The sequence below is a fragment of the Enhydra lutris genome, unplaced genomic scaffold, assembly GCF_002288905.1.
Source record: "Enhydra lutris kenyoni isolate GAN:26980312 unplaced genomic scaffold, ASM228890v2 scaffoldscaffold75, whole genome shotgun sequence".
NCBI lineage: Eukaryota > Metazoa > Chordata > Mammalia > Carnivora > Mustelidae > Enhydra > Enhydra lutris.
Window position 1 is genome coordinate 5,682,425 of NW_019154159.1, and position 22,979 is coordinate 5,705,403.

General features: G+C 64.9%; 1 protein-coding gene across 1 annotated transcript; it reads right to left on the bottom strand.

Moving 5' to 3' along the window:
• Nucleotides 1-5,725: 5,725 nt before the first annotated feature.
• LOC111160286 (fatty acid synthase) lies at nt 5,726-22,635 on the bottom strand. Its single transcript, XM_022523224.1, is given in 42 exon segments — nt 5,726-6,487; nt 6,611-6,709; nt 6,798-7,021; nt 7,122-7,352; nt 7,517-7,705; nt 7,939-8,184; nt 8,281-8,432; nt 8,739-8,830; nt 8,941-9,092; nt 9,187-9,388; nt 9,476-9,699; nt 9,813-9,935; nt 10,059-10,178; nt 10,275-10,453; nt 10,538-10,688; nt 10,850-11,053; nt 11,186-11,340; nt 11,580-11,698; nt 11,781-11,945; nt 12,044-12,436; nt 12,688-12,992; nt 13,550-13,753; nt 13,841-14,020; nt 14,209-14,397; nt 14,512-14,592; nt 14,675-14,866; nt 14,965-15,140; nt 15,452-15,567; nt 15,720-15,923; nt 16,005-16,139; nt 16,330-16,392; nt 16,394-16,425; nt 17,033-17,222; nt 17,325-17,512; nt 17,587-18,055; nt 18,573-18,707; nt 18,785-18,900; nt 18,989-19,111; nt 19,222-19,422; nt 19,539-19,712; nt 20,855-21,007; nt 21,656-22,635. Coding segments are annotated over 42 exon segments (7,563 nt in total). The 5' UTR covers nt 21,783-22,635; the 3' UTR covers nt 5,726-6,097.
• Between the last annotated feature and the right edge of the window lie 344 nt (nt 22,636-22,979).

The window sequence follows — 22,979 nt, forward strand, 5'->3', positions numbered from 1 at the left end:
GAAGAAAGAAAATGCCTCCTTTTGCTGTCACTGTCTATGTAGAAACTCCCCCAAAACAAAAACAACCTACAACACCCCTAGCCCTAGCCCTGCTCCCCCCGCTCCCCGCCTCTCTGCCTACTTGTGATTTCTCTCTCTCCGTCAAATGAAAAAATGGAATTTAAAAAAACAAAATACAAATATTTATGACCCCCTCGTGTTGCCTCCTGCCCGCCCCCCAAGCCCCGTCCCTAGAAGGCACTGATCTGTTTTCTGTCCCTAGAGATTGCCTCGCCGTCCCAGCATTTTGCAGAAATGGACTCATGCTGCGCGGACTCTCCTGGTCCGGGGTCTGCGCTCAACGGCGTCTCGAGCCCATCCACGCCGTCCTGGGCGTCCGTGGGCCACGCTTGCTGCTGGGCCGCATTCCTCGGTCCGGACAAGCCGCCGTCCACCTGCCGCTTCACCTGCGATGGAGGTCTCCATGTGTGCGGCTCTGGGCTACGAAAAAGGTTTGTGGACAAGTCTGTGTGTGGACACAGACTCTGTTTCTCTTGGATACGTGCTTGGAGTGGAACGGTCGCCTCGTGTGGTAGCTGCGCGCGTCACTTTTTCAGAAACTGCCCGATTGTTTTCCAGCGCCGGTGCGCCGTCTCACGTTTCCGCTAGCAACACGGGGAAGTCCCAGCTGGTCCGTATCCTCCAACGCTTAATATTTTTTTATTTTTTTAAGATTTTATTTTTTAAAAGATTTTATTTATTTATTTGACAGAGATCACAAGTAGGCAGAGAGAGAGGAGGAAGCAGGCTCCCTGCTGAGCGGAGAGCCTGATGCAGGGCTCGATCCCTGGACCCTGAGATCATGACCTGAGCCGAAGGCAGACGCTTCACTGACTGAGCCCCCCAGGCACCTCTCTCATTGTGTTCTTAATTATGAAATGTTATGTCTGTTCCTTTGATCTGTTTCACATCTTTTGCCCATTCAAAATTTTAAAAAAATTTTAAAGATTTTATTTTTAAATAATCTCTACACCCAGCGTGGGGCTTGAACTCACAACCCCAAGATCAAGAGTCACATGCTCCACCAACTGAGCCAACTGGCAGCCCTCTTTTGCCGATTTTTAAAAAATTAAAATGTTCGTTTCCTTTTTGTTGAATTTTGAGAGTTCTTTACATGTTCTAGACATAGATCCAGTGGTCTGTGACTTACTTTTCATTTTTCATGATCTGTGTCTTTCAAAGAGTAGACACGGGCGCCCGGGGGTCAGTCAGTTGAGCATCGGACTCTTTTTTTTTTTTTAAAGATTTTTTATTTTATTTATTTGACAGAGATCACAAGTAGGCAGAGAGGCAGGCAGAGAGAGAGGGGGAAGCAGGCTCCCCGCTGAGGGGGGAGCCTGACGCAGGATTCGATCCCACGAGCCGAAGGCAGAGGCTTTACCCACTGACCACGCAGGCGCCCCTTCATGGCTCTAATTCTGTGTCCTGATGTCAGTAAACGCACTGATTATTGCAGCTTTGTAATAAATTTTGAAGAGTCTTGGAATCAGGCACCGCAGCTTCTCCACCCCTGCCACTCTCCAGCGCATCCCATGGGAACTGACTTTCGGGTCTGTGTGTCCCTCCAGACAGGCTTCCGGGATTTCGATTGAGGCTGTATGATGTGTGCGGGCCGGGGGGTGCCCGGCCGGCTCCGGCGCAGCTCGTGGGCCTCCTGGTCTCTGGGTCTTGAGTCCAAGCCCCATGTTGGGTACAGAGATTGCTTAAAGTTAAAATCTTAAAAAAAAACAAACCCGTAATGCTCATTCTGGGGAGAATGGACACATCAGCCCTGAGTTTTGTGACCACGAGCGTGGCACATCTCTGCACCTGCTCCCTTCACCTGGCTCAGCGGGGCCGCGCCCATCTTCCATCGCACTCCCCCAGCTCTGCCTTCTCTGAGAGGCAACTGGCACTGACTTGTTGACGGCAGCGTCTGCCGTTAGTGTCCCTTGTCGGTACTTGCGTGATGGGCTCAGACCCTGTCTCTGCTGGGGTCGTCCCACACTCACCGCCTCCATCTAGCAGGTTTCCGGAGGGTCCGTCAGCGTCTCTGCACGGGGGACCATGTTGCCGGCAACCAGGGCCGGTGTCATTCCTTCCTTCTCCGCTGGACACCTTTTCCCTCCGCTCAGCGGGTTAGTCTCTGCCTCGTCCCCTGTCGCAGGGGGACGCCCGCTCTGCAGCCAATAGGGGCGACGGCGGCTGCATCTTGCCGTCTATCCGGTGCAGGGGGTCTCGCGTCTCTAGCGGGCGGAGAGCTGCCCCCACAGACCTGGGTTAGGCTTCACGCCTCTGTGTTCAGCACATGCTGTTTTCTGCATCCAGTGAGATGATCCCTTTTCGGCCGTTAATGTGGTGAGTTACGGTGATTGATTTTTGAAAGTCCAACCAGCCTTGAATTCCTAGGATAAACCCCAATTGGTCATGATGTATTCCCCCTTAATGCGTGACTCTACATGCTAAAATGCCATCGATGTTTTGCTTGCGTGACCGTGACGGATACTGGTAGCTTTCCTGTAACGTCGGGCTTCGGTACCAAGGGGATGCTGGCCTCGTAGCAAAGCTACACGTTACCCTCTTGCTGTGGAATGGATTGTGTCCCCCACATTCCTGGGGGAGCCCTAATCCCCAAAGGGACATTATTTGCAGACGGGGCCCTCAAGGAGGTGCTAAAGGCGAAATGAGGCCCTAGGAGTGGCCCCTCAGCAGACAGGCCTGTGTCCTTATAGGAAGAGGGAGCGACACCGGACTTGTGTGCTCGCTCTGTGCCACGGGAGGACAGCAAGAAGGCAGCTGTCTGAGAGCCGGGAGGACAGCGCTCCCCAGGAACTGCGCCGGCAGGAACCTCGACCGTGGACTTCCCGGCTGTGAGGGTGAATTCCAGTCTGTAGAGTCATGTTACGGCAGCATGAGCAGACGGACACATCCCCGAAATATTTCGTGCAAACGGAATCCTCCGCACGCGCGGAGACTGGTCTCCCTTCTGGAACTCGGGGAGCGTCTGGAGGGAATGGGTCACCTTTTTCTCCTACGCGTCCCGCAGAACTGGCCATTCCGCTCTGGAGTTATCTCTGCAGACAGGTGTTAGCCGCAAACTCACTGTCTCCCACGCAGGTAGGGTCACTCGGGCTGTGACTCCTTCTTGACTTTGTCCGGTGTGGGATTTCGTCACCTTACCTGGGCTGCCCAGTTGTGTGGCATGAAACTGTCCGTAGTTCTCTGGCACGGGGGGGTCTCAGGGACGTCCCCTCCCGTTGCTGACACCGGCTCTTGGGGTCTTCACTCTTCTTCCGGCTCGGTCTTCTTTAAGGTTTGTGCACTGCTGATCTCCTCCAAGAACTTGGTTCTGGGTTCATTAAATTTCTGTTGTTCTGCATTTTATTCAGCTGATTTTCACTCTGGCGTGCATTGCTTCCATTATTCTGCTGAGCCGGATCTCGTTTGCCCCTATTGTAGTGTCTGAAGGTTCATCTGAGCCGTCGGTGCCTTCGGCCCTGCCACGGCTACCCGCCGAGTGTGGTGCTGTGCTCTCAGCTCCGACACCGATTTCTCTTTCCAGTTTTTCTTTTTTTAAAGATTTTATTTATTTGACAGACAGAGATCACAAGTAGGCAGAGAGAGAGGGGGAAGCAGGTTCCCTTTGAGCAGAGAGCCCGATGCGGGGCTCGATCCCAGGATCCCAGGATCATGACTCGAGCTGAAGGCAGAGGCTTTAACCCCCTAAGCCACCCAGGCGCCCCTCCAGTTTTTCTTTAACCCGAGGATTCTTTAGAACTGAGATCTGAGGGGCGCCTGGGGGGCTCAGTGGGTTAAGCGTCTGCCTTTGGCTCAGGTCATGATCTTGGCGTCCTGGGATCATGTCCCCCGTCCTGTGGCAGGGAGCCCGCCTCTCCCTCTGCCTGTGCCTGCCTGTGATCTCTCTCTCTGACAAAAGAATAAGATCTTAAAAACAACAACAACAACAACAAAACGGTGATCTGATTTCCACACATTTGAAGATATTCTAGAGAACTTTTTGTTATTCTCGTTTTATTAATTGCGGTCAGAGAAAATATTTTCTAAAGTTGAATTTCTTTTTAACTTAACGACACTGGTTTTATGACCCAGAATGTGTGCTCCCTTGGTAAATGTTCCACGTCAGTTTGAAAAGAACCGTGTTGTGCTGCTGCCCGGTGGGTGTTCTACCTCCACCAGCCGAGTGGGCTGGTCGCGCCGTCCATCCGATTCGCCCCGACATCCTGTCTCCGTGTCTGCCGGTTCAGGACAGGCTTCTGGACTCTCCAACTTTCATTGTACATCTGTGCTTTTTCTTCGGATGTATAACCTTGTTTCCTGTGATTTGGAGCCGTCATGGGGCACAGAGGCCCAGGGTTGTTACAGCCTTTCAATCAGCTGACTCTCTTACCTTTTTTGTCATTCTGGAGGAACCCTTTTTACCCCCTGGTGCATTTTTAAAAAAATTTTATTTATTTACTTGACAGACAGAGATCACAAGCACGCAGAGAGGCAGAGAGAGGGGGAAGCAGCTCCCCGCTGAGCAGAGAGCCCGATGCGGGGCTCGATCCCAGGACCCCGAGATCATGACCTGAGCCGAAGGCAGAGGCTTTAACCCACTGAGCCACCCAGGCGCCCCCCAGGTTTATTTTTTGCTCCGAGATCTGTTCCCTGTTGGCACATACAGAGCCGTGTGCCCGAACAACAGCCATTCCCACAGCAGGAGATTCCAGGCGGGAACAGACCGCATCTGTCCGCTGTCCGTTAGTGGACACCTGCTGGCCGTCATGAGCAGTGCCACCGTGAACACTGACACACACGTCTGTGCGAGCCCTGGTGTGCCATTCTTTGGGGCATATACCTAGGAGCGTAATTGGTGGTTCACGGTAATTCTACGCTGAACTTTCTGAGGAACACGGAAGAGCCCCTGGTCTGTTCTGGTTTCAACTCCCCGATTTAGAAGCCTGGAGGTGGGCCTGATCCCCCGACCCTGGACTCCCTGGCTGCAGGGTCCAGCTCTCCCTGCTCATTCCCAGTTGGCCCGGAACTCACAGCTCCCCACCCCCCACGGACCCACTGGGGTCTACCTCACCCCTTGGCTCTCAGGGTTCAGATGCTCAGGGGACCCCCTGCCCCCCGACTTCCTCGGATCACCTTTGTCTACCCCAGCGTGACGGCCGGGCTCTCGTTCGGCTCGGCTAGTTCGGCCAAGAGCAGCCTAGGTGCGGCTGGGAAGGCAGTGTGCCAACGAGATTCACACGTTGGACCCCAGCTCCCGGTCAAGATCACGCTCAGTCATGTGGGTGGGACCCTCCAGTGAGCAGAAGCCCCAGCGTCCCTGAGGAACAAGGAATCCCAGCCACAAGCAGTGGCGCCGGGGACCCCACACTCGGCCTGGCCCATCCCTTCAGTCCACAGCGGCAGATTATCTGTGTCCCCCTGGCTGTGTGTTCCCAGTGGAGCTCCCGCCTGGCCCTCCAGGAGCCAGGCCCCGTCCCTGTGTCTGAGGGCTGCGGGGAGCAGAGGGGCAGCCTGCCACCCCGGGTCCCCACAGCAGCTGTCAGAGGAGGGAAGGAAGGGTGACCGGAGGCCAGAACTCAGGTGGGGTTCAATTGTGGGGAGGCCGGTGGGCCTTCACCAGGTTGGGGTAAAGATGGGACATTGTCCAGACGTGGCCCTTGACACGGACAGTTACAGTAAATTCCAGAACTCAAGCAGCAACACGGATCATGTTTCTTGAAAAACGAATACAGACGAACACAGACCGGGTGCCCGCGTGCCCTGGGCTGCTCCTTTCCACAGGCCCCTGCATCATGGGGGCCCCAGGGCTGGGGCTCCTGCGCCCCCCTGCCTTCCTGGGGGGACGAGGCCCTGGCGTCTCCCCAGCGACGCAATAAATAGGAGAACCGGAGGGATGAGTGGGGGCAGACCCCCGCGGGCCCCACACGGCGCACTGCCCGCCGGCCAACCCTTCACAGACCCAGCAGGTCTCCGAGTCGGCGGCACAGCGGCAGGGGCGGCTGCCCGGGGCACGGGCGGGGTCCCACCGGCAGGATCCCGGTCCCCTGGGGCGCAGGGGCGGCTAGCCCTCCCGCACACTGACGCGGGGCTCAGCCAGGGCACTGTGGATGATGCTAAGGATGGACTCCAGGCCACTGCCCTCCAGCAGCGTGCGGTGGTCACCCTCAATCACGTGCACCGACACCTTGCCGTCGCACACCTGCGACAGGTTGTAGTCGGCGCCCAGGCCCTCGCCGTACAGGCTGCCGGTCTTGGCGCGCAGCAGCGTCACGTTGCCGTGGTAGGTGGCCCGGGGCGCGTACTGCTCGGCCGCGCGCAGCTTGTGGTAGAAGGAGCGCGCGGCGAAGCTCAGCTGCCTGCGGTCCAGGCCCGCGTGGCTGCGCACGATCAGGTCCACGGCGGCCACCACGCGCTCCTCCAAGCCCCGGAGGGGCAGCAGCACCTCGAGCACCTGCGGGCCGGGGCACAGGACGGCCGTGAGCGGCGCCAGCCGCGGCCCCCCACCTGCGGGGCCCGCCCCCCACCCCTGAGCCTAGCCCTGGCCCCACTCCCTGCCCCGGGCCCGCTGACCCACCCTGTCGTGCTCCATGTCCATGAACTGCTGCACGAAGAAGCACATGACCTCGGCCTCGGCCTCGGCCTCGCAGCCCAGGGTCAGCTTGGCGCGGTAGCTCTGCGGAGGGAGAAGGGGCCGCTGCAGCGGGGGGCCGGACGGGGGCCGGGCAGGGCCGGGGGAGCCCGCCGACACCCGAGGGCCTCACCTGCATGTAGGCCAGCACGTAGGAGTGTGAGCCGTCGAACAGGAAGAGGCTGTTGTGCGTGGGGGCGGGGCTGGGCTGTGCTGCCTGCAGCTGTGAGCACATCTCGAAGGCCACGCAGGCCCCGTACGAGTAGCCGGCGATGCGGTAGGGCCCCTCGGCCTGCACCTGGCGGATGCACTCGATGTAGTAGGCGGCCAGACTGTGGATGCTGTCCAGGGGCGCAGCTGCGGGGGAGGAGGAGGTCAGCGGCAGGCGGTGGGGGTGGGACACGCCCACCACCCTGCCTTACTGGGGGTGGGGGCGGCCTCGCAGGACGGGTCCCACCTCGGGTACACTGCAAGCCGTAGGTGGGGATGCTGAGCTTGGCAGCCAGGCTGTGGAACACCGTGATGGAGCCCTCGATGGGATGCACCAGGAAGAGCGGTCGCTCAGAGCTCTGCACCGAGTTGAGCCGAGTCAAGGTGGGGCCCTCCGGGTTCACCAGCAGGGTGCTCAGGTTCAGCTGGGCCTGCTGACCCGCAGGGCTGCTGTTCTTGGGCGTGGCGGCCACCAGCTCTGTAACGAGGGGAGGGTGCTAGGGAGGCCCAGCGCCGGAGAAGGGTGGGGGGCCCGAGGCCCCACGAAGGGCTCACAGGAAGGGGCCCGATGGACAAACCCTGACCTGGGGGGTGGCCCGGGGACCCTCCTCCCTCTACAGCTCTGTCCTCACAGCCCCGTACCTTTAGCCGGGCCACCCTTTGAAGAAAGCTCCTGCAGCTTGCGGAGTGAGAGCTGCCGGATGTCCCGCATGGACATTAGCAGGTCGTGCTCGCGCTCCAGCATCTGCCGCACCTCCACGCCCATGAGCGAGTCCAGGCCCAGGTCTGCCAGCGTGCTGTCCAAGTTGACGGTGGCCAAGTCTCGGATGCCTGGGGACAGGGATTCAGTTGGCAGTTTGGGAGGCGGAGAGGGGGGCCCTGGGTAAGCGCAGACACGCCAGTGGCCGGCGCCCTTCCCAAATCACCGTTGCCCTGCCTCCCGCACACAGCCCCCCACCCAGCCCTGTGCTGACCACAGGCGCCTGGCCTCTCCCGCAGCGAAAAGGCACAGCCTCTTCCCAGCCAGGATGACAGCGGTCAGCGGGGACGGTGGGCTCCCTCACCCAGGATGTGGGCCACGGCCTGCATGAGGTCCTGCTGGACGCTGCTGTCTCCCTGGGCGGCGGCCTTCTTCTCAGCCAGCACCAGGCTGCTCAGCACGGGGTAGGGCTGGCTCAGGAAGAAATCCAGCACCCCCAGGCAGGAGCTCATTCGCTGGGGCAGCGTCCCGCCGATGGCCACGTCGTTGGAGCCCATCGCCTCCAGGATGAGGCCCACGTCACCGATGGCACCCCACTGCACGGCGAGGCCTACGGGAGGACCAGGGCCAGCGGGCCCGGGTGAGAGGGGGCACCCGTCGGGGCCGCGGCAGGGGGGGCTGCGGGGGGGGGAGTGGGCTGGCCTACCTGGGAGCCCGTCGTGCCGGCGCCTCTCACACACGCGCTCCATCGCAGAGTTCGCGAAGCCATAGTTAGTCTGGCCGGCGTTGCCGCGCCCACAGCTCACAGACGAGAAGGCCACGAAGTAGTCCAGCTCGGGGCAGGCCGCCCGCGTCACCCTGTGGGTGCTCGAGTCACACCCTGCCTGCTGTCCCGGCCCACCTGCCGCCGTGCCCGGGAGCCCCCAGCTCAGGCCCCGGCAGAGGCCTGCCGCCTGGCCCCCGAGTGCCAGTGGGAACTGTGCCGGGACGCACGCAGAGCAAGAGGCAGCCGCTCCCAGCACGTGCCAGGTCAGAGCCAGGCCGGGCTGGGGGATGGGGACAGGGTTGGGGCCGGCAGGGGGTGGACACCTCACCTGTCCTGCCAGGTCAGGGCCAGGCCGGGCTGGGGGACGGGGACAGGGCTGAGAGGGCCGGACACCTCACCTGTCCAAGTTCACGGTACCACTGTACTTGGGCTTGTTGACGTCCTGGAAGAACTCAGGAGTCTGATTCTCTAGCACGGCGTCTCTCAGGACCTGGGAGTCAGGGACTCTTAGCAGCTATCCTGACCTCATGGCTCCGGAGAGCGTGGCCTGGGAGGGCCTTCCCTGGGGGGCCTGCTTGGGAACCCTTCAGAGACACTCACCACGGCCAGGTTGAAGACGCCTCCCACAGGCCCCAGCTGCATGGCCTCCGCGATGAGGTTCCGGGCCCCGTCGAGCGAGCTGGCGTTGCTGGTGGATACCAGGACCTGCACGCCTTGGCGTCTCCACTCGCGGACTTGCTTGGCCTGGTAGCCTGTGGAACACGGGGCAGTGCGGTCGGGCCCCCTGGGCTTCCAGACCCAAGAGCGCAGAGCTGAGTGGGCGTCCCGGCCCTCAAGCCCGCTCACCTGTGCGGATGCCGGAGCGAGAGGTCAGCACGAGCCTCTGGGCGCCCCGCAGCACGAGCCAGTGGGCCAGCTCTAGGCCAAAGCCGCCCAGGCCGCCCGTGATGATGTAGCTCTTGTGGGCTGGGCAGAAGGTCTTGGACACTGCGGTCATCAGCGTGGGCCTGGGCACCTGTGGTGCTGCCTCTGGCTCCTCTTTGAGCACCTGCGGCCCAAGCAGCAGCCCGGCTCAGGCCCCGACCGCAGGGCAGGGCAGGGGGCGGGAGCCGGGGGCCCCAGGGGCCGCGCTCACCTGCACCACCACTTTGCCGATGTGCTTCCCCTGGGCCATGAAGCGGAAGGCGTCCTCCACCCGGTGCTTGGGGAACGTGGTGCACTTGAGGGGCTGTACCACGCCGTCCCGAATGCCCACCCGCAGCAGGGTGGCCACCTCCTGCCAGCCGCTGCTCACGTCGTCCAGGAGCGAGTCCAGCAGGATGCCGTGGAAGGTCACGTTCTTCAGGAAGACGGCCATGCCTGCGTGGGCAGGGGGAGGGCTCACCACTCGCAGCAGCCCCTCCGCGGCCGACCCCGTGGACTGTGCCTGAGTGCGGGCCTCCCACTGCCCACCTGCCTGCCGCCTGCCTCACCCAGCTGGTGGTTGTTGGAAAGGTCGAATTTGCCGATCTCCAGGAAGCGGCCGTGCACGGCCAGGCAACGCAGGCTGGCCTGCAGCTTCTCCTCCGCCAAAGAGTTCAGAACCAGGTCAACACCTGGGGGCGGGGGTAAGAGAGGTCCTCCCGTCACCACTGGGCCCAGGTCCCGAGTGCCAGACCTGGCCCCCGCCTGGGCCCGGGAAGGAGGCGAGGGGTGGGTGTGCTGGGGACACTGCTCACCCTTCCCAGCCGTGTGCCGTAGCACGTGCTGTTCGAAGGACGTGTCCCGGGAGTTGGCAAAGCTGGTCTCGCTGAGCTGGGGGAACCTGGCCTGGAGATACGCCCGCTTCTCGGCGGACCCTGGTAGGGAGAGGCGCGTGCCGCTGAGCCAGGCTGTGGGGCTGGGGTCGGGCGGGGGGGGCAGCCCTGGGCTCCCGGGAGGGCCGGCAGGCTTACCCACGGTGGTGAAGACACGGCAGCCCAGGCTCAGGGCGATGGCGATGGCAGCCTGGCCCACGCCGCCTGAGCCCGAGTGGATGAGCACCGTCTCCCCGCGCTGCATGCGGCCCCGCACGATCAGTGAGTAGTAGGCGGTGGTGTACACCACGGGCACAGACGCGGCCTCCTCGAGGGTCCTGCGGGCACGGCACGGGAGGTCAGCTCGGCCTGAGGCTTGGCCGCAGCCATGCAGGGCACCGGGCTCAGAGTCCCCGACTCACCAGCTGGACGGCACATCCCACAGGAAGTCCTCCGACAGCAGGACGGAGGTGGCCAGACCTTCAGCCGGCACTAGCCCCATCACGCGCTTGCCACTGGCGTCCCGGCCAGAGAACTCCATGCCCAGCATACAGTCCCGGGAGGACCATTTCCCTGGGGACAGACAGCGGTGGTGAGCCCTGCGTCTCCCGGGGGGCGGGGGGGTGGTGCAAAAGCTCAGGAGCCCCCAGATCCTGAATGCTGCGATCGAGGACCCTCCTCCTCCCAGCCCCTGGCCCGGAGTGTCTGCCACGGCCGAGGACGTGCTCCCACACCTGGGATGGCGTCGGGGGACAGCTTGCCCGTGGCCAGCATGATGTCTCGGAAGTTGAGGGAGGCGTAGTTGACGGTGCAGAGGTGCACGTTGGGGTCAGCGGGCTGAGTGTGACGCAGAGGCGAGCAGACCCAGCGGATGGAGGAGAGGTCCCCCCGGGTGAGAACGTTGACAAAGGCGTGCTCGGTCTGCTCCTCCGGCAGGCCTGACGGCAAGATGGAAGCGGGGCTGCCACGGGGGCTTTCCAGCCAGGGCCCCCCAGGCCCCGTCACCCTCAGCCCACCCAGGTATAACGCAGGGAGCTGGTGGGGTCAGGGAGTTATCTTGGGGCACTCACCGTGCTCCAGTGGGAAATGGCGGAAGGCCCCCCAAGACCCGTCCCGGTAGACATTCATCACGAGGTCCCCCTGTAACACCTTCTGCAGCTCCGAGGAGCTTGGGTCCATCTTGGGGGTGGGGGACGTGCTGCTGAGGTTGGACACCAGGATGCATCTGGGGGCAGCCAAACAGGTGAGGGAGGCTGGAGAAGGAGAAGAGGGAGTGGGGGGAGAGAGAGGGCAGAGGAGGAAGAGGGGGCAGGGCAGGCAAGGGAGAGAGCCTGCAGGGGAGAGGGAGGGAGCAGTGGAAAGGGGTGGGGCAGGAGAGGGAGAGAGCAAGAAATGGAGAGAGGAAGGGGGGAGGGCAGGGCAGGGGGAGGGGTGGGCGCCTGCAGCCCCAGGGCTGTCCCTCACCGAACCCGCTGCCCGCTGGGCTCCCGGCGGAGACAGTTCACCATGCCCACGACGCCCGAGGTGGGGCAGCTGGCGGCCGTCAGCCACACGGGTCGGGAGGAGTTATCTGCCAGGACGTTCTGCAGGACGAGGGAAGGGTTGGCGTCGGAGTGGGTCCCCAGGCCCGTGGGCATGGTGCTGGGCGGCCCGGCAGACACTGACCTTCAGGGAGTCCACCCAGCGGAAGCTGGTGTCCTCCACGGGCAGGAAGACGGGGCTGCCCTGTGGGGCCGGCCGGCGGCACAGGAAGAGCGCAGAGCCATAGAAGGACCTCTTCAGGGCCACCAGATGCAGGGAGACCTGGGCAAATAGCCCCTCCCACTCATCCTGCTCGGGGGGCGGGGTCAGTGCTGGAGTCAGTGCTGGGCCCAGTGCTGGGCCCTTCTCCTGCGCGGCCCAGCCCCGCCCCCAGCCCACCTCTGCACCTGGCTCAGGAGGCTCTGCTCGCCTTGTTGGGGCTCCGGGCAGGTGAGGAAGGCGACTGTCTCTCCCAGGGGGTATCCTCTGAGCAGGGTATGCAGCAGCAGGAAGCCACCCTCCTTGAGAGCGGCCACCATGTTGCTGAGGGCCGTGGCCGGGTCGTGGAGGGTGGCCACGGCACAGTTGCACACCAGCAGGTCAGCTGGGCCCAGGCTGCTGGGGACGGGGCCCGCAGGGTCCCACTGCTCCTGGGTCAGGTCGTACTCCTGCAGCTTGGCCTGGGCGGCCTCCAGGGCCTGCAGGTGGCGGTCCGTGGCTGTGTAGTCCAGCTGGAGCATGGGCTGGGTGCCGAGCAGCGGTGGGATGCGGGAGTAGAGGCAGCCGTCGCCAGCCAGCACCTGCAGGCGGGGAGAGCATCCTGGTCCGGCGGCCCCCCAGGCAGATACCCAGGTCCAAGCTGGAGGACGTCTGCTAGGAAGGCCCACCCACCCACCCTGCTGCAGAGACGGCCAGCTCGTATCCTCCCCCCAGCCCACCTCTAAGCAAGGCAGAAGGGTCAAGGACACGACAGCAGCCTCGGCACAGCCTCCTATGGGGCCCTGGCGCTGCTGACATCTGAGCCTGCTTGGACCTGGCCCCACACACCCACCTCGATCACGTGCATGCGGGTGCTGGTCAGGTTCTCCAGGGAGGTGTCCACACAGGCCTTGAGTGCCGGGGCGTTGAGCAGGCCGCAGAGCAGCGGGTCGTCGTGCAGCAGGGGCCTCTGCTGGGCCAGGAGCTGGCTCAGCTCCATCTGCAGGCTCCCGTTGAGCTGGAGCTGACAGGCGGCGGCCAGCAGCTGCGGCAGGCCCTGTTGCGGGGGCTCCCGGGGGACCTGGGCCCCGTCCAGCCCGGGCACCACCATCTTCAGCCCCTGCTGGGCCACCTTGGTCTGCAGGGCCTGTGCCAGCCCTGAGGAGGGGAGAGGTGGCCACTAGGGAAGGGTCCCACCTGCACCAGTGTTCCCTGAGCCCCCCTCGGAGCAGGCTCCGTTGCTAACCAGGCCCGCTGCCTGGCCCTGCCCCTGAAGAGGCAAACAGATGGGAGGGACAGAGTGGGCAGCCTGGTCCTCTAGGACCAGGAGTCAGGCCCCTGGGTATCACCGAGGCATGAGCTCAGCAGAGGGCAGGCTTCCTACAGAGCACAGGCTCAGCGCCCCACCAGCTATCCGCCCCCCATCGGTGCCGGGGCGAGGGCGGGGTGCCGTCCGCTGGGCCAGGCCCCTGGGCCCTCCCACCCCCCACGATGGCTGGCTGGGGACAGAGGCCGGAAGGACAAATCTGTCCTTGTGCCCTGGGCCGACCCTGAATGCCTGGGGGCCTCTCAAGGAGGCGGGTTTCCGCACCTTGTGAAGCAGGAGGTTGTCGAGCTGGATATGGGTCCGGAGAGGGGCTGCGTGGGCAGGGGAGACTCCCTCTCGCCAGAGGCAGCGGTGAAGGGCGGGGCACAGAGCAGGGATCGGGACTCACCCCTGCACAGCTGCAGCTCCTCCTGCAGGGCCGTGTCTCCGGCCAGGAGTCCCCCCTCCATGTGTGGGGTGAAGCAGAACTTCTCCAGGACGGGGGCCAGCTGTTCCTGCTGCCGCCGCGGGGCCACGGAGGCGTGCAGGCCCGAGACGAGGGCGCCCCCGGCCACCGTGTTGTTCAGGCAGCTGCTCACCACCACGTCGGCCACTGTGGGGGACAGGCAGGGGCGAGCTGGGGACGCGCAGGCTTGGGTGGCCAGGGGCGCAGTGGGGGGGGGGCGGGACACGGGTCTACCTTGGGCCTGGCCCTTGAGCGAGTACACCTTCCGCCGGTGCGTGGCGGGGTCGATGTGCAGGGAGGTGATGCGGGTGGGCAGGCGCAGGCTGCGCTGGGCCGAACCCAGGATGGAGAGCTGGAGCATGGCGTCCAGGAAGGTCACCCAGTTGTCCTTCCACAGCAGCTGGCCTGTGTTGCCTGTGGCCGAGGGGCCGTCAGCGTGGCGTCTGGAGCTCACGGCACCCTCCCCTCCACGTGCCCCCTCACGCCCTGTACAGCTGCCCCCTGCCCCCAACCCCACGACGGCTCCCAGATGCTGTGTGGCCTGAAGGGAGGCGACCCCAAGGCTTGTTCCCCGCCCTTCCCACGAGAACGCAGCGCCCTACCTTCAAGGTTGGCCTCCAGGACGCCCTGGAAATGGGGGCCGTAGTCATAGCCTCGCAGCCGCAGCTCCTTATATACGTCCCCCTGGGACAGGCAGAACGCAGCCGTGGGGTCCGTGGGGTCCGTGGGGTCCGTGCCATCCTGGCTGTCGAAGAGCTTGGGGTCGGGGTCCTCCCACTGGTACACCTTCCCTGGGGTTAGGGCAGAACAGCCTGAGACACGTCCCACAGAGCTGGCCGCCAAGGGCCCCCGCAGAGGCCAAGCTCCCGCAGAGCCTGGGGCCCGGCCGGACACCCGCTGCTCACCGCTCATGATCAGGTTGCCGTTCTCAGACACCTCGAAGGCGCGGGAAGCCTCCAGCAGCCGCACTTCCAGAGCCACGGTCCCTGTGGACAGCAGAGCTGGCACTGAGCCGCAGGGGTCGGCCGTTGGCTCTCCTGCCCTTGCCCAGTGGCCACCCCACCTCACCGGTCTTGGGCAGGATGGTGGCCTGGTGCAGCGTCACCCCCTCAAACACCACAGGCATGTCGTCCATGTTCTGGCTCAGGGCCCGCGCCAGTGTCCTCCAGACCAAGCACAGGTAGCCGGTGGCGGGGAAGAGCACGCGGCCATCGATGCGGTGGTCCACCAAGTAGTGGTCAGGGGACTCAGGACTGGTGTCTGTGTGGGCTGAACCTTAGTGCCGGGCCTGGGCAGGCGAAGGCGAGCCCTCCTAGCACCCGCAGCCCGGCCCTTGGCTCCCCTCAGCCCCTCCTCACCGATGCTGTAGACGGTGGCCGCGGAGGAGCTGCTGGAGCCGCTGGGGAAGTCCCCGGCCGCAGGCACGTCCCAGGTCTGACTGTGGTCCCACTTGATGTGGGGGGAGATGAGGGGGGTCCCCCGGGGCACCGGGACCTCCAAGGGTGGATACAGGCCGTTGGGGTTGGCATCAATGCTGGAGGGGAGGGCACGGTGTGAGGTGCACGCCTGGGTGGGCGGCCTGGCCTGGGACTGCCCCGTTGTACCCACAGCCAGCCGTCTCCCACGAGGCCCTGGAGGCCACCCGGATGGGGTGCGGTGGGGGCCGTAGCAAGGGAGCTTGGGGTGGCCCGGCACCCACCTCCCACTTCCTGGGGATGACTTCAAGGCCACCGAGCGGCCCTATAAAAATGCTTTGCTGTTGGGGAGTAGCTCCGTGTGGCCCGCCCCACCCTGCCCCAGAGCCCGGCCCCCTCCCCGGCGAGCCGGCAGGGGCCGCTGACCCACCCCAGCAGGTGCAGCCTGCCCACGCTCCTGAGGAAGAACTCCAGGTTGTCTGTCTGGTCCTTCTTCATCAAGGGAACGATGGTACAGCTGGACTTGAGGCCTCTCTTCAGGACAGCCTGGCGGGGCAGACAGGCTCGACCTTCCTCACTGGCTCCCACCTGCCCCCAGGCCCAGACCCTGGGCTGTTCTTAGCCGATGCCCAGAGAGCAGGGTCCCTCCTGGGACCGGCCGGCCTCCCCCTCCCCCGCCCCCGGGGCAGGGCACGCACCTGCAGCAGCGCGTGGGGGGCGATCTCCAGCACCACGGCGTGCTCGGGCACGTGGTAGAGCGCCTCCTGGAACAGCACCGGGCTCACAACGTTGTTGACGTTGTACTCCGCTGAGGACGTGCGGGCCAGGCTGCCCTGCCACTGGGCCTCGGGGATGGAGGTGCTGAGCCAGCGTGCCGAGCGGGGCCTGGGCTCCCGGATCACCTGTGCGCACGGCCCGGTCAGCGCGAGGCCTTGGCCGCCGCCGCCCTGCCTCCCCGCAGCCCCCGAGGGCAGCCAGCCCACCTTCTTGAGCGCCTGCAGCAGTGTGGGGGTGATGGCCTCCATGAAGTAGGAGTGGAAGGCCATGCCGCCCGTCTGCACCTCCTTGGCAAACACACCCTCCTTCTTCAGCTGCTCCAAGAAGGCGACCATCTCGGCCTGAGGACAGAGACGTCTGGAGCTGTACGGTGGAACCACACTGACTGCCTGCGCGGAGCTGCCCCCAAGGGACAAGAAAGGGACCTGGGGACACGCCTGGCCTCGTGGGCCCACCTGCTGGCCCCCCACGAAGAGCTGCCCCTGAGGGATGGGGAGGGACCCAGGGATGTGCCTGGCTTCACGGGCCCACCTGTGGTCCTGAGATGGTCACCGTGTCTTCGGAGTTGTGGCAGGCGGGCACGATGCCGGGGGGGGCAGCGCTGCTTACACTCCTCCCAGGACAGGCCTGTGGGCAGGGGTGGCCTCAGGGGGCGGGCTGTGGAGAGCCAGGCGCATACCCGCCCCCCTCCGGCGAGGACGGTGACGCCCCAGGCAGGCCCTAATGACGGGTGTGGTAATGACCGCCGCGGAGCAGGGCCTTTATGGGGCACTTTCGCTCCTGCCGCGTTTGATCTCAAGGGAAGGTGTTCTCTCTGTTGTCCCGCGGGTGGGTAGCTGGGTCCCAGACACTCGGCCTTGGCCTCTCCTGTCAGCACCTCAGGGTGGTGGCTCTTGGAGGTGACCCTCCTGTCTCCAGCCCAGCCTGCCCGAAGCATGAGCAGGTGCCAACAGAAGGGAGCCACAGCGAGCCACCCTGACACTGAACTTTCCCAAAAGCCCTCGGGCTGCTTGGCCACAGGTGGGAGCTGGTTCTCAACCCCATGTGGCTTCAGCCCTCCCTGTGGCCACTGCACCGGTGCTGACAGACGGCCGCCATGCTGCACCCAACAGGGTGCTGGGGTGGGTGGCCGCCTATGCCCCGTGGGAACATAAGGAACACCAGGGACAACACCCCCACTCCGGACCCCCAGGCTGGCGGGGGGAGCAGGATGGGGGACCTCAGTGATACCCACCCACGGCTGCCATGGTTCCTGGAGGAATGCTGGCCTCCTTGATGCACTGGCCCCGCCAGTAGGCGGTGAGGATGGTCTCCTCCCGAGTGAGGCAGCCGTCGGCGTAGCCGCAGGCCACCTCCCCCAGGGAGTGCCCAATGATGCCGTCCGGCTGCACGCCCATTGAGGTCAACAGGTCTATGAGAGCGATCTGGGGGGTGGGGGGGAACGTGACACGTCACGCCAGTCCGGCCACCAGCACCACCCCAGCAGCCCCATCCTGCCCACAAGCCTTTGGGCCCCCAGGGTGCACCTGGATGGCGGTGAGGCTGATGAAGGCGTGGACGAGGTCGTCAAAGGTGGCCTCGTCCTTGCTCAGGAGCAGCTCAGACACCTGCAGACCCAGGGGCTTCACGACCTCATCGGAACGCAGGATGGACTCCCGGAAGCCGTGCAGGCGCATGAGGCTTGACCCCATCCCGTGCCACTGCGCGCCCATCCCTGTAAAAGGAAACGGGTCAGGGCTGCCAGCCGCCCGGCGCCCACTCTCCCCCAGGGCAGGCCCGGGCTCTCACCGGAGCAGATGAACCAGACCGGACGCGGGCTGGGAGGCAGCTGCGGCACCTCCTGCACCTCCAGGCCGCCGTCCTGCACCCCCAGCATCGTGAAGCCCCGGAAGGGCATGGCGGCGGGGGGGCTGGCCGCGATTTCGTTGAGCATGCTCACGAAGGCCGGGTCCCGGTGGTGCTGGTGGCCCTGTTCCAGCAGGCAGTGCACGGCCTCTGCGGTGCGCCCACTGGCCCGCAGCAGACGGGGCAGGGTGATGTGCGGGGTGGCTGAGGGCGGCCGTGAGTTGGGTCTGAGGACCACGTGCACGTTGGAGCCTCCGAAGCCGAAGGAGTTGATGGCCACGATGCCGCCGCGGACAGGCAGGGGCCGGTCCACCACCTGCAGCCGCCCTTCCCGGAGGGCGGGGATCTCAGGGTTCGGGCTGCTGAAGTGGAGGTTGGGGGCCCAGAGCCCGTGTTCCAGGCACAGCAGCACCTGCGGAGGCTCGCAGTCAGTGGGGCAGCCGGCCCCGGACACTCAGCACTGTTGCCGGAGTCCTGCCTGTCCCCAGCCTCGGCCCGCCACGGTGCAGGGACCCAAAGATCTGACCTCGAGTCCCTTCCCCTCTCTGGGCCTCCTGCCTTCACCCAGGGCCCCATGGTGGCCCCTGGATGGGTAGGCTGTGGGCCTAGACACAGAGGCACCGCCCCCACCCCCGCCAGGGCTCCCTCCAGGTCCCAGTTCTTGCGGGAACCACAAATAGGTGACTACGTCAGCCCGAAGGAACCTAGAGCACCAGCAGCTACAGTGCGTGGTCTCCCCACAGGCCACCCGGTCCCCGCTGCCCCCTATTCTGGCTGAGTGTCTGACCCACAGAGGGCAAGAGGAGAGGCCTGTCATAGGCCTGGCTCCTGCTGTTCGGGACTCTGTGGCTCACCCCCCTCAAGCATAGCCTGTGGGACCCCCCCACCCTGGCCTGGCAGGCAGGATGGCTCTGGACTCGCCCACCCACCTTGGCCAGTGCCGCGAGCCCTGAGGCGGGCTCTGGGTGCCCCATGTTTGACTTTGTGGACCCGATCAGCAGCGGGTCCCGGCGGGTGGTGCAAAGGGCTCGGTCAATGCCGTTCAGCTCCTGGGGGTCACCCACCTGTGGAGGACAGGAGGAGGATCAGGACCCCAGTCAGGTGCCTCTCGGGCGTGGGGTGTGGGGCGTGGGGCGCTGACCTTGGTGCCCGTGCCATGGGCTTCGATGTACTCCAGGGACTCTGGGGCCAGCCCAGCTGGCTCATACAGGGAACGGATGAGCTGCTCCTGCACCTCCCCGGAGGGGAAGGTCACACCTGTAGGATGAGTCCGGCCTCAGCTCCCGGCCGGTGACCCCTCGCGGTAGCCCGGCCCGGGGCCCCTGCACCGCCAGCTGGCACCCACCTTGCTCCTTGCATCCGTCGGTGTTGGTGCCGGCATTCAGGATGGTGGCATACACGCGCCGGGCCAGGGACTTCTTGGTCAGCAGCATGACCACCACGGCCTCCGAGCGGCAATAGCCACTCCCTGTGTGCAGAGCACCACTGAGGCCCGGGGCGCTGCAGACCCCCAACCCCCAGGCCCGGCGCTCTGGGGCTGCCGCCCGCCCCGTCCCCCCACCCCCCGCCGCCGCTCACCAGACGCGTCGAAGGACCGGCAGGCGCCCTCGGGGCTCAGCATGCCCAACTTCATGAACTGCACGGACGTGTTGGGCTTGAGCAGGATGTTGATGCCGCCCACGACTGCGCTGGGGCACTGCCCGCTGTGGATGGCCTGGTACGCGCTCTGCAGAGCCATTAGGCTGGACGAGCACGCTGTGTCCAGAGCAATGCTGGGCCCTGGGAGCAACAGCACAGTGTGGGGGCCTAGCGGCTCGAGCAGCGTGGCGCCCCGGGAGCCCCGGCCAGCCATCCTGGGGGAACCAGGGGCCCAGAGGGGCTGAGTGGGTACCCACCTTTAAAATCAAAGAAGAAGGAGAGACGGTTGGCCATCATGGCACGCTGGCAGCCCACCATGCTGTAGCCCACGAGATTCTCGGGGTCTCGGCTAAGGGCCTCCGAGGCCTCAGAGCCACTCACGCCCACCCAGACACCGGTGTGTGTCCCTCGGAGTGACGCTGGGTTGATGCCTGCAGGAAGCAACGGTGAGACCTGGCGGCTGGGCCTGTTGTCCAGCTCTGGGGTAAGTCCGCCCCTCTCGGCCCGGCTCTGGAGGGGCCGGAGCAGAGCAGCCAGCCCAGGTGGGGTGGAAGACAGATAACTGGGTCCCAGGGAACTCGGGGCCCAGGAGACAGGTGGGGCTCCAGGCTCTGGGTCAGGCAGAGGCCAGAGAAAGCTGGAGGTGAGGATAGAAGGCACCATTGTCCTCAGGACACTCCCCTGGCCCCTGGTGTCACCAGTAGGGTCTGGCAAGCCCCAGTGACCAATGAGCTCCCGAGCACCAAGGGCAGCCTGCCCTAGGACAGGCTCAGATAAGGAAACAGAGGGAGACAAAGGCTGAGTGTCCAAACTGGGAAAGGAGGGAGGGACCCTGGCCAGCCCCCGGGGAGCGGCACCCAAGGTCTCCACTCGCCCTTCCCTCCAGGGAGCTCCGTGCCGGCGACACTGTTGAGTTCAGGGCCGGGGCCAGCCAGCTGTGGGCAGGCTAGCGGGCGGGCCAGGACCTTCCGCCTGCGGTGCAATGGGTCGGCCCCCGGCTCCCCCTCAGGGCCGGGCTCCCGCCGCCCACCTGCTGAGGTGCCAGACCCACGAGGCCAGCCTCCTCTCCCCACCAGGCAGGGCTTCTAGGCCCTTGGGGTGGTAGGGACAGGTCTGTGCCCCGTGACAAGGGACAGCTGTCTCAGGGCACTTGTACAAGGCCAGACACAGCCCAGAGAAGGGGAGAGTGGAGGGCACGAGTCCTGGGGACCGGCCCCCACCTCCCAGTCTGCCTGGCACTCCACCCTTGACCCAAGAGCAGCTGTCCTCTGGGGAGGGAGGGAACTGGGGCGTCAGGGCATGCCAGGGACACCTGCGTGCGCTGTTGTGAAACCTCAACCTGCTCCCAGGCCCACACCTCCCGCACCGCCCTGAGCCCACGGGCCCTGAACCACAGCCCCGGAGAGCTGCAGCGCCTTGGGCTGCCTCCTTGGTATTTCTGTGTCTTCAGACTTCTGCTTTTAGAAGTGGGAAGAAGCAGTGTTGTCACGATTTCTGGAAAGGTGGGAACCTCAAGGATGGGCCCCCAGCCCCAAGGAGGCCACGGCTGGCCCGTAGCCTCATGGGGACCCACCTCCGTCCAAGATGGCCTCGTAGGTGACCTCCAGCAGCAAGCGCAGCTGGGGGTCCATCGTGTGAGCCTGCTTTGGGTGGACCCCGAAGAAGGAGGCGTCGAACTTGGACAGGTCCTTCAGCTTGCCAGACCGCCTGGGCAGGCCGTAGAGCCCTGCGGACACAGGCAGTGGAGGGCTGTGGGACCGAGGGACCAATGGCAAAGTCCCTGCCGTGACAGGGGGCCATGAGCGCCTCAAGAAGACTGGGCAGGGGCCAGTGTTGCTGGGTCTTGGGGGCTCTGTGGGTGACACCAGCCCTGCTTCTGAGCAGGGGCCCCACTGGGTAGCCATTTGGGAGGTGGCCTCAGAGCAGAGCACAGTGGGGACGGGGCCTCCTCCCGCTCACCACTGCCCCAGCCGGAGACCCCTGCCTGTCCTAATGCTGCCTGGTGGCCGCGGCCAGCCCTACTCCACCGGCTGACTCACACCCCGCAGATCAGGTACAACGGCTCTGCGGAAGAACCTCCTGGGCGGGAGGGAGTCAAACCAGCTTCCCGAGAGAACCCGGCATCTTATCTGGCAGTGGCTGGCGGGGCTCTGAGAGACAGGGTGGTGGGCGGTGGGACCACAGGTGCCTGCCCCACCTGGCCTCATCCTGGATCTGCCCCCCCCAGTGGGTCACCTAGCTCGGCCATGCCCAGGCTTGGCTCTCAGTCCCCAGCCTTGCCTTGGTGTCCAATGGCTCTGCCGCTGGGACGGGGGCTCAGGCTGGAGCCGGTCTGCCCTGTGTGGGAGGGGAGTGCAAGGGGCCACCCACTCACCGGCCTTCCACCTCCTGTCATCGTCTGTCACCATGTCTACGCCGCCGATGAGATTGGTCCAGAACTCCTGCATGTTGTCCGACTCGGGCAGCTTCCCGGACATACCAGCGATCACCACCTCTTCCATGTCTGCTCTGTACAGGGAGGGCAGTGTGGGGGCCTGGTGCTGGTCAGCGGCGGGGGCCACACCACCAGGATGCAGCCTCCCGCCCTCTCCCCTGGCTTCCCGACCCCACAGCACCACCTATGGGTCTGAGAGCACTGAGACCACGATCCGAGTGGCCAGCTCCTGCGCCCTGCACGGGCAGGGACAGAAGCCCCGGGTGCACGGGGTGGGGGTCCATGGCGGTCCAGCCAGCCCTTACTCGTCATTGGGAGGATCGGGCCCTCTAGCCTTTGGCACTGACCTGTCCCATGTGGGACCCTGGCCTGGGTGACTACCCCATGGCCCTGCTGCCCTGTACTGTGGGTAGGTGGGCTCCGCACCCTGCTGCTGGGGTGCTCCTGGGACAGGGCCATCCCAGAAGGGCCAAACTCTTCCCGGGACGGGGCCACTCGGCCCTCAGTCTGTTGGGAGCTGACCCAGGGAATCAAGCAAGCAAAAGAGGGTGCCAAGTCTGAGGGAAGTTGGGGGAGTACCGGGCCACACTGACCAGTGGGCCCTGCACCCCACACACCAGCTTGTTCTCCATTGGGGGCAGCGCATGGACTGCCAGGGCTTGGGAGGGACATGGGTGTCCCAAGAGCCAAGCCCCTGCAGGTGGACCCACCCAGCTGGTCTGACCAAGCAGGGTCCAACCCGGGAGGCCCGTCCTTGGTTAGGGGCCAAGCAAGTGCTGCTCACGCCCGCACACCTGTGCAGGTGAGGCCTCAGGACACCCCCGGCCGACCTCTGCACAGCCTGGCCGACCACCCAGACTCAGGTCCCTCAGGTCCCCCTGCACGGAAAGCCCCCACAGCCCTGAGCACGGGCGCTCCTGGGCGGCCCCTGGAGGAGCGGGCAAAGCCAGGCTTGGTCCGGCCACTTCCGCCAAGGCCCCAGGGCCTCGTGGCGCTAAGGACCGGCGGACACGCCAGCCTCTGACTGCCCCGGGTCCCCGGGCCTCTCCGAGCAAGGGAGCGCGAGCGGAGAGCAGCGTCCTCGTCGCGTGGCCCGGCGTGCCCGAGTCCTGGCCCGGAGGGAGCCCCCACCCCCAGCACCGAATAAAGAGCCCTTTGGCGGCCCGGGCAGCCCGGCTCCGGGGCGGCCGCTGCCTCCAGAGAGCGCCCGCGGTCCCCCTACTTGCTATTCACCGAGCGCGGCGCGGCCCGGGCAGGGGCTGGA